This window comes from Nanorana parkeri, unplaced genomic scaffold (assembly GCF_000935625.1).
Source record: "Nanorana parkeri isolate BGI_ZX_2015 unplaced genomic scaffold, ASM93562v1 scaffold106, whole genome shotgun sequence".
NCBI classification, from domain to species: domain Eukaryota; kingdom Metazoa; phylum Chordata; class Amphibia; order Anura; family Dicroglossidae; genus Nanorana; species Nanorana parkeri.
In genome coordinates this window covers 2,915-12,533 of record NW_017306374.1, presented here as the reverse complement: position 1 = coordinate 12,533, position 9,619 = coordinate 2,915, and the positions used below count along the sequence as shown (strand labels likewise).

Sequence of the window (9,619 nt, the reverse complement as noted above, 5' to 3'; positions counted from 1 at the left end):
ATATACTACCTGGAGGCAGCCCACTACTCCTATAAGCTACAGCAAATACCGGAAGCCCGACATTGCCCTCAAAGTAGCTGTAGACCCCCATTGTGTGTCGGCATCAAAACCAAACAAACAAAGCGAGAATGACAGCCATTCTGACTAATTTATTAATAGTAAAAATGGAAAGGTGAACATGGACAGAGCAATACAAAAAGCAGTACAATGTTGACTAAAGAAATCTAGCAGTGTATGACCAGCTTTGCTCGAAACTTAATTTCCAACTATGGGAAATATATAGCAAGCCATACAGTTAGCGCAGGTTACCAGGAGGCAGCACCGGGCCTAGTTAAGGCCCCGTTTACACCAAGGCATCATCGTTTTTTCACGCTTGTACGTGCAGGCTCAGCTAGCTTTTTTTGCACATTTTTGCATGCGCGAAAACGCATGCACATGAAGACACGTGCACGAAATGTGCAAAAAATACAAAGTTTCCAGTACTATGTGGTGAGTTTGAAGATTAATTTCTCCACAGTGCGTATAGCTGCAGAGATAAATTATAGCTTGTTGTAAAGTGTTTTTACTGTTTGTTTAGAATATGTAAAAACTTTTGTGTGCAAATTGTGGGGAACAGGTTTGATTTTAAGTGAACCTGGTGCTTTGCTGTGCTGTGCTAAAAATACTAGTTGCTCAGCTGCCTTTTCAAAACTTTCTGTGTCACTGGCCTGGAACAAGCAGGCAGCTGGAGAAGTCAGAACTCGATCTGCATACTATTTGGTATGTTAGAGGTAATTTATTGCCTTAAAAGGTCATTCCACTTTCTCAGCCGAATTTGGGGAAATGGAAGTACCCCCCTGTACTTACCTTTGGCTGAGCGCTCCTCCCTTTCCACCGGTTCCGGTGTACTAAACATACTCCATACACAGCAGTGCACCCTGCGCTCTGTATTTAAAATTTTGCTTGCAAATGGCGAGCACTCATTGGTCAGTGCAGTCAGGCCTGGGAAAGTGGAATTACCCTTTAAATGTAATAAGGCATTCCTTTGGCTTGTGTTTTAAGATGACAGGTTTGCTTTAAAGTAAACATTACAATAATGAGAACTTACTGAATATGCAGGGTATGTTTTATTTAATAGTCATTTTATGTAACAGGCATGTATAAACCTAACCCACATATCTAACAGAATCTATCCTAATTGTTTTCCCCCTCAGGGAATGCCAGGGCCACCTGGGAAGAAAGGACCGAAAGGAGCCCAGGTAAGAGCCAAGTCATGTACAGAGAACGTGATATATTTAAGCTGAAATTGTGGTTTTACAGGTAATTATTTCTTCTGTTAATAGATGGTGTTAAATGATTTATTAGTGTTATGAAATGCTCTGTAATGAAATTTAAGAATATAAAATAATGAGGATGCAAAAAATGCCAAGACTGCAATTATAATTGCTAACAAAGGTGTGTTATATTAAACCTGTAGCTGTTAACAAAATCGAGCACAAAGGTCCCCAGAACACAGAAATGGTCCTTACATGGGTTTTCGGCTTCAGATGCAGCTCAGAGCTTCGGCATACCCCCCTTGGTTTCCCTCTATGCACAAGCCTCAGTGATTAACAGAGAAGCATTCATTGGATAATGTGATATGGAGATGTCAGAGCTGAAGCCTAGTGAACCTCAGTTGGCCTAAAATATTTCAATATTAAGATTAGTACTGGCATCTGGTTTAAGTTTCAAATTGACCTTTACAGAGCCTCCTTGGACCATACGCCTATGTTATAGATAGGGCCTTGACTTCTGGTTAAGTCAAGAATAGACCTTGCTCCTGATAATGTGATGGTGGAAGTGTCAGAGCTGAAGTCTAGGGTCATTTAAGGTGAACCTCAGTTGACCTGAAATGTTTAAATAGTAACATTAGTACTGAAGTGCGGGCACCTTTTTTAAACTTCAAAGTGACCTTTACAGAGCCTCCTTGAACCCTACGCTTATGTTATAGATGGGGCCTTGACTTCTGCTTAAGTCAAGAATAAACCTTGCTCTTGCCCAGACCAAACATCACTGCTGTAACTCAACTGCCAAATGACAGAACTTGTGTAGGCAATAGTGGCTCTGACAGTGGAAGAGCAAGTCTTCACATCAGGTGGGGTATGGCTTAATCTCACCTTCATAAACTCTTGGTGCCTTAGAACCTATTTATTAAGGTCAGATTCACCTTAAAGGCACTGGTGTTCAGAAGGGCTCACAAAACTGATTGGCCGAAAACTTGAGTCGTTCAAAGGCAATCATTGTTTCCATAAGATAAAGTGTAAGACTATAGTGAGCAATTTGTCCTTCCACGATCCATCCATCAAAACCTGGAATATCCATTTTGGGCAGAATAAGCCATCCAATATAATTTCTTTTATAACAAAATACAGATCTGATGAATAATACAAATGTGCCTGTAGCCCAGTAAGTATTCCACAAATGTTACAGTTTCAGCAGCGGACCTCATAGCGGAATGTAATAAACCACATAACAAAGAGTCCGTTCACTTCAGAAGTGTTTCCCAAACACATCCTGCAGTTACAAGGACCTAAAAACTGTGATAGTTGGTTGGGGGCCAGTTTCACTGCACTCCCGAGTTATTTTAGGTTGTCTTGCAGCCCCTCTTTGGAAAAACACACACATGGATAGCGATCATTACATCATTCTGGCCTTGTTTATAGCGCATCACTAACATATGGCAATATAAAGCCTGACAATGTATTCAAGCTGCAGCTTTTATAGACTGGACTTTGGCCCAGATGGAGGTTGTACTTTCCAGAGGCATGCGTTATCGAGCTACATGGAATTATTCATTCAAAAATGGCATTTTATTTCCAGCCGGGTTTATTGGATAAAACCGTATCATCGGACATTCATTTCCACTGGTCTGCCTAAGCTAGATGGCTAAAAAGCAGAGTAGTTGTGAAATGAGGAATGTTTAAAGCTGGGATCTAGGAAGACAAAAAATAAACAGTTATGTATTTCCTATAAAATCATGGATTCTATTTTTAAATGCAATTAGATTATGTACCTGAATTCAGGCTGGGCAAGGGAAGGGCAGCTCTGGTAGTCATTAAGTGTGCTGCATGCACATGTACTGATAGGAGGAGATAGCAGAGTGAGCAGACACCTGTTTGCTGCTGTGTTTTTACTGTCCAGTCACAGCCTGGGGGTGGAGAGGTGACCTGGCTGTATTGCTTAACTGCAGTACAGAAAAGCGAGGCTCCCCTGTCTATGTTAATCTCACGGCTGCATGGAGAGAAATGCAAGTCTTTTAGCAGGTAAAATGTTTCCCATATGTAAATGTCAACGTTATATTTAGTATATGCCTGGAATCCAGCTTTGAATTAGATTGCTGTAGATGAACTTTCCAGGTGGCTGCCTATAGTTAATATAGCATAAAATTACCCTAAACCCTAAGTGTCTATAGGTTCTGGTTGGCAACATACACAAACCATCTTAATCCATTAAACACAGTTAATATTTCGAGACCCCATACAAAAATGAGACAATGAGAAATATGTACTGATGTGATTTAGTGGGTTGTTATACTGTGAACCAGTTGGAGGTTATACTGTGAGCCAGTTCCCAATGCCAACAGTCTAACATATTTCAGGCACTATGACTTGAATAGAGAAAATCCTGGGAGGTCCTCAGCAAAATAATACTAATTTATAGTCCAATAAACAGGAAGGTGATATAAGAAATGCAAAGCTACAACAGTATATATTGCATTGTTTTTGCCCTGCACATTAAAACAGTGTTGCAGGGGATCGCTTCAATTGTATATTTAGCTGTTTGGTGGGAATTCCACCTTAAGTGACATCAGTAGTTAACACACTATTATTCAGCACATGGTTTAAATCAAAAGAGAAGACATGTTTTGTTACATTTTTCCAAAGCATCACCTTAGTTCCTGAACTCTGAAGTGTTATTCAGACCTTCCCAAAAGTTTTGTTTCTTAAAAAATAAATGCTTTGTTTTCACACTAAGAAGGAAGAAAGCTGCTATGGAGATGGCAGATGTGGGTGTGTTGGGGTGAGCAGTAGCGTCTTGTGTGCAAGGGAGTTCATGAAAGGGTTTTCCATAGCTGAGTCAACCCCTGACAAAAGTGATTCAGACCCTTCTGCTTTATAAATTAGAGGGTACCGTGACTCCCATGGGCCTCTTGTACTCAACAGCAGGAGCTATGTGCTGTGTTGGTATGGGTGCAGACTGAAGTCCACCCAACCGGAAATACTTGCACTCTTCTTCCAGATTCAAAACCAGTTTACAAGGCCAAACCAGACTTTTAACATAAAATCCTCCTGCCCATTCTTCCCACCCCTCCTGAACTAACCTGCACTCACACTCCCCACCTCAGCTTTTTACTTACCTCTATAGCAGAGCCTCATCATCTGCACTGCTTAATTTACTGCAAACTGATCTTTTGTTGACTTGTATGGGGCTGACCCAAGATGACACTCCGGTTTCTGGGACAGCCCCATACAAGTTTTTAAGGGTTCAGCGTGCAGGTGTGTTCGGCGCCAAAGAGGACTTTTGCTCAAGGTAAAGTAAACATTGTACATGATGTGGTAAGTAAGAGACTGGAATTGGGGGTGACCTCGATGGCACAAACAAAATCATACTTGTATTGGCTGCATCCCAACATAATGGAACATGTTATGTTTATCTGTAAAAAATAAGTCAGGGCAACTGGACTTGCTGTATTTTTCTTGAAGACGTTTCACTGGACATCCGACCAGCTTTCTCAATTCAGAATGACTTGGGAATAAATATTGGTGAATTTTGTTCCAATCCACAAAATCTGTTAGTCGCAACCAGGTGTTGATTTCATTTTCATAATTGGAGCTAGGAGGTGTTATTAACCTACCCATAGAGGTGTTAAAACAGCATTGTATGTGGCATGTATGGCAGATATGTATGGCACAGCATTCAGTGTCAGAAACATGATGGGATTTTTGTAGTTTCAGCACAGCTGGAGGGCGTGGGTTTGGCCACCACTGCTCTAGAAGATGTTGGTCAATGCTCTAAATGGCATGTAATTCACATGCATGCCTTTCATCACTGGCTTGTAATATAGGAGCCGCAATGCACTACAGACTTACGTTTTATCAGTAGCCTTTGGGTCCAAAGTGTAACAGCGAGGCAAACTCTAAACTGCAGAAAAGATATTTAGACTCGTACATTATTGCAAATTTGGTTTAGCTTTTTCAGTAAATAAGGCAAGGCAAATCCAAATATTGCACATTTCTGCAGTGTCCCTGTTTCCAATAATCAACTCTGCATAGGATATATTCTCAAAGGAAGACACACTGAGGAAACTGGGAGAGCGACAGCAACAGCTGTTCACAGGCTGACTATCACTGCGTCTTATCAAAGCGAAAGGGGTGATGTCATCTCTGCAGAGCAGAAGATGAGAAGGAAAAGGATGCTGAGACTTCCTTGCTGTGCATTTGTTTTCCTATAAATGTTCTACTAGATTAAAAGCCACGAGGTTTAGATTAGATGTAAACTAAACTCAATCATGAAATCATACATAAGCTTAAACAAATAATTTTCAATATCATTAAACTGCAGTTTTCACTGAAATAATACCTGGTGATCCTATCATGAAGGTCCTTGTTCAGGCACTTCTTGTGATAGGGTGTCAACGCTATCTTCCTGAATCTGCTCTGCAGGGGATAACAGAAGACTTATATCTAGACAGATGCATGCACTTAAACTTGTTTTATGTAATAATGAATGCGGTCATTTTAAAAATATATTTTCCAGAATTATACATATTGTTTGAATATTTTCTGAAGTTCAGTTTAGCTGTATCTAAGTTATTCAATAACAGGTAAGAATAAAATAAAAGTTATACAGGATACTGATGGACCTACATACAGAGTTGACCTTTGGGGGACTATTTCAGTAGCACTTCCCAGTGTTCTTCAGAAATGAATAAACCTCTTATTTATGAAACTGGGAAAATACTGTCATGTAAAGTTACTTTTAAAGGGATATACAGTCCTATCAACATTCTACATTTACAGTACATGTATGGGCCTTTGTCGATGGTTTTCGGGCTTGTGTCAGTGGCATCAGTATAAGACACTTCTAACATTTAGAATTCATTGAAAGGTGCAATGACCTGCTTTAATGGGTTTTGCACCCACACAGACATGTATGGGAATGCTAATCGTATTTGAGGTGAACAAAAGCCCGTCAAAAGAGGTAATAAAAGATGTCAATTATTTTAATCATATTATAACTGTTAATGTTCACTGTAATAATAATAACTCAATATATAGCCATTGAAAATGCACTACACCTTCCCATTAAAGGAGGCAGTGCTGACCTTCACAATATTCTAGTTGAAGGCTTTTTTGGTTCTTCATGGCCCCTTCGACATAACCAGACTGGTTTTTACTGTATTGCTCAATATGTATATTTATAAACAAACAAAATGATGTATGAATGCACCTGTCTGTACTGGCCATGCTTTTAAACAATCACATCTTTTATGTCTGTGCTTCCTCTAGGGTTTTCTTGGAGACTTAGGTGATAGAGGGCCTCCCGGACCAGATGGGAGCCCAGTAAGTATCTGCTGCATTTACAGAGCTTCACAGTGTATTGCAGAAATACTAACCCGTAAAATTGGTAACATTGGGTGAATAACACTGTGCAAGCCTCGCATAGCTTGAGGCGTCACTATTATAATGTCCGTAAATCCCTTGTAAAGTGCTCGTGATGCAGAGTAATTCATGCAAGGCAATGGTAGTTTTTTTAATTGCATTTAAGCAATTATTTAATTCTCAAATCCGTTCCGTACATCTATTATTAATCTGCATGAAATGATGTGGTTCCTGTTAATGTCCGTTAACCTTTCAGATTGAAAACAAAATTGCAGACTAATAATAATACTGGGAACGACTCCTTCATATGTTAAATATGATGTAAACCTTACTGTTAATCATTATATAGTGCTTATTATTAATCATTTCAATTGGAATGCCATAAGACTTACACATTTTTCGGCCAGTTGCATTTTTGTATCACTACAGTTTTGACATATTAGTCTTTTGTTTTTCAGTAAATCACTTAGAAACAGGCCAGTAATCTGCCAATTCTGGTATATGCCAAAAGTGCAGGCCTACTGGGCATTATTTGGAATCATAGGAGCTCTTGTGCGATGCCCAGGCAGCATGAGTTTTGCATAAACATGAATATTCCCTGTATTTTGGAAGCTACCTACATTACTGCCAGTAGACTTGGCAAATATTGATCACGAAATACATTTTTTGGAATGCCACTTCTTAAAATGTACTGTTAGAGGAAGTAACAAATTTGTTACTAAAAAGTAAGTGTAGCTATTTTTAAATAATGTGTCTGTGGTTATATTTAATCATATGATCCAATGCCAATGGAAGGATAAGAGGGTGCACTGCATTACAATTTGTTTCTATTTGTTCTCTTTAAGGAAAAGGTCCTCTTTTAATGGTTCTTTGTAGAGCTGCAGCTAACGATTATTTTTAAAATCGATTAGTTAGCCGATTATTAGGTTCGATTAATCGGTTAATCGGATAAACAATAAAATAAAGTTTAAAAAATGGCTCCAGTGATGCACTACTAGTTTGTATTGAGGTTGTAGTCCATCACAGGAGCAAGCTTGGAGCGGTGGAAGTAAAAAAGAAAAAAGATAGTGTGGTGTGCAATATAGTGAAATGGAAAGTGTAAAATTATACAGCAATGCATGCAGAATGGCACCGGCTATAGAGGACTACAAAACCCAGCAAAAGCACATTATACAGCGCAATGCAGAATACCGCCAGCGATAGAGGAATACAACAAATCGCAGCAATAGTACATAATAGCTGGCGGTATTCTGCATTGCGCTGTACAATGTACTATTGCTAGGTTTTGTAGTCCTGTATAGCTGGTGGTATTTAGCATTGTACCACTTTATAATGTATTATTGCTGGGATTTGTTGTAGTGCTCTATAGCTGCTAGTATTCCGCATTGCGCTGTATAATGTATTATTACTGTGACTTGTAGTCCTCTATGCAGCGCAATGCAGAATATCATCAATCGGGGAGGAGGTGCGGCATGTGGAGCGTGAATGCGAGCGGGTCTGGCAGCGGCGAGCGTGAAGTGGGGAGGAGGTGCGGCGCACAGCGTGTGGAGCTGTGAACAGGGCCAACTGATCGGAAGCCGATTAATCGATTATTGAAAAAGTTGACAACTTTTTCAATAATCGATTATAACCGATTATGTCGATTTAGTTGTTGCAGCCCTAGTTCTTTGCTGACTAGTGCAACTAGGCCCAGCAATGTAATGTCTTCCAAACCAGTTTCTTTCAAGGCATGCCAACAGTCAAGGTTGCCAGTGTGCTTTATTTCAACTCTCAACGGAACTTTAAAAAAACTCTGGGCAGAAATGTGATTAACCTTTGCAGTTGGGCTACCCCAGCACTGCAAGAGTTAACTGGTTGTTTTTTGCCTACGCTACAGCAGTCTAGGAATCCTCGAGTCATCACGTCCAATACAGTGTATAGGATGTGAGGACGCTGAGGCACATACCATCGCTGCAGTGGTGAGTAGAATTTTTTTTTTTTACCTTAGGCAAAAACAAGATGTTAACCCTTGAGTACGAGGGTAGGGTTAACACATCTTCTTCAAGCCCTGAAATGGCTGGTGTCATAGCTGATCACATTTGCAGCACCATGGCAACTGCAGTCCAAATAGAGGCTAAGGTGGCACCTTTCCTGGCTGTAAAGCATAAGAAGTTGTGGTTCCACTTTAATAGTGCTGGGGCTGCACATCATTGATGCCTTCTTTACAGCTTACCTAAACCCATTGCAAAGGTGATGGGTTTGTCTAGCTTGCCTGGTATAAGCACTGTCTTCTGTGGGTTTGCCCACTTTAACAATTATCAGAGGGGACCTGGTCAGTCAGATTGCACACTAAAGAAGTCTACTATAGATTTTTACTGGCAGTAGTAGTGGCACAACTTGTTCTACTCAATGCATTCTGCTTCTATTGCTCCATCCATCCCAACATGGGTACAGATCAAAGGCAGTCTGGTCAATCAAGAACCTTTCTAGCCCCCATCCATTCACTTGACATCACATACACATGCCTGCTGTCAGAGTGTAAAGCAAGTGCTACATTAGGACACTTTGTAGTTCAGGGCCGGTCTTGATGAATTACAACATTTTCAGAGGAAGTGGACTTTTGTTGCCTTGCCTGCCCATCTCTTGACGCTTGTGGGCAAATTCTGCAAGATAATTATGGCAGTATTTAATGTCACCCATGTTTGTTTTGTAGGGAATTGTTGGTGGTGTTGGACCTCCTGGGTTTCCTGGCTTGAGAGTAAGTATAGTTCTCCAAAGTTTTTTGTTTTTTTTAATGTTGTAAATATTTGTATTATGGGAAATCAAGGGAAACCATATGAATATATAGCAATGGAAAACTAGTTATGATTTCTGGTGCTGCAGAGCACAAATAGCAAATTGGAGAAGTCATCTAGAGCACTCACACTCCTATTGAAACCAACAGTTGCCAGGCTGAGCTACCACATGTACATTTTGGATCTAAATGGAGGGAACAAGGAAGAGTCTCTACAGTTTTCACT

At 40.1% G+C, this 9,619-nt stretch overlaps 1 protein-coding gene across 1 annotated transcript in view; it reads left to right on the top strand.

Annotated features, from left to right (window-relative positions):
• Window positions 1–9,357, top strand: part of LOC108784256 (collagen alpha-1(XXIV) chain-like) — a gene marked incomplete at its 3' end in the record, with an annotated part of 73,391 nt that extends 64,034 nt beyond the window's left edge. The window contains exons 12-14 of the mRNA XM_018553012.1: window positions 1,194–1,238; window positions 6,528–6,581; window positions 9,313–9,357. Coding sequence (XP_018408514.1) covers window positions 1,194–1,238; window positions 6,528–6,581; window positions 9,313–9,357 — 144 coding nt within the window. The remainder of the gene's footprint in view (window positions 1–1,193; window positions 1,239–6,527; window positions 6,582–9,312) is intronic.
• Between the last annotated feature and the right edge of the window lie 262 nt (window positions 9,358–9,619).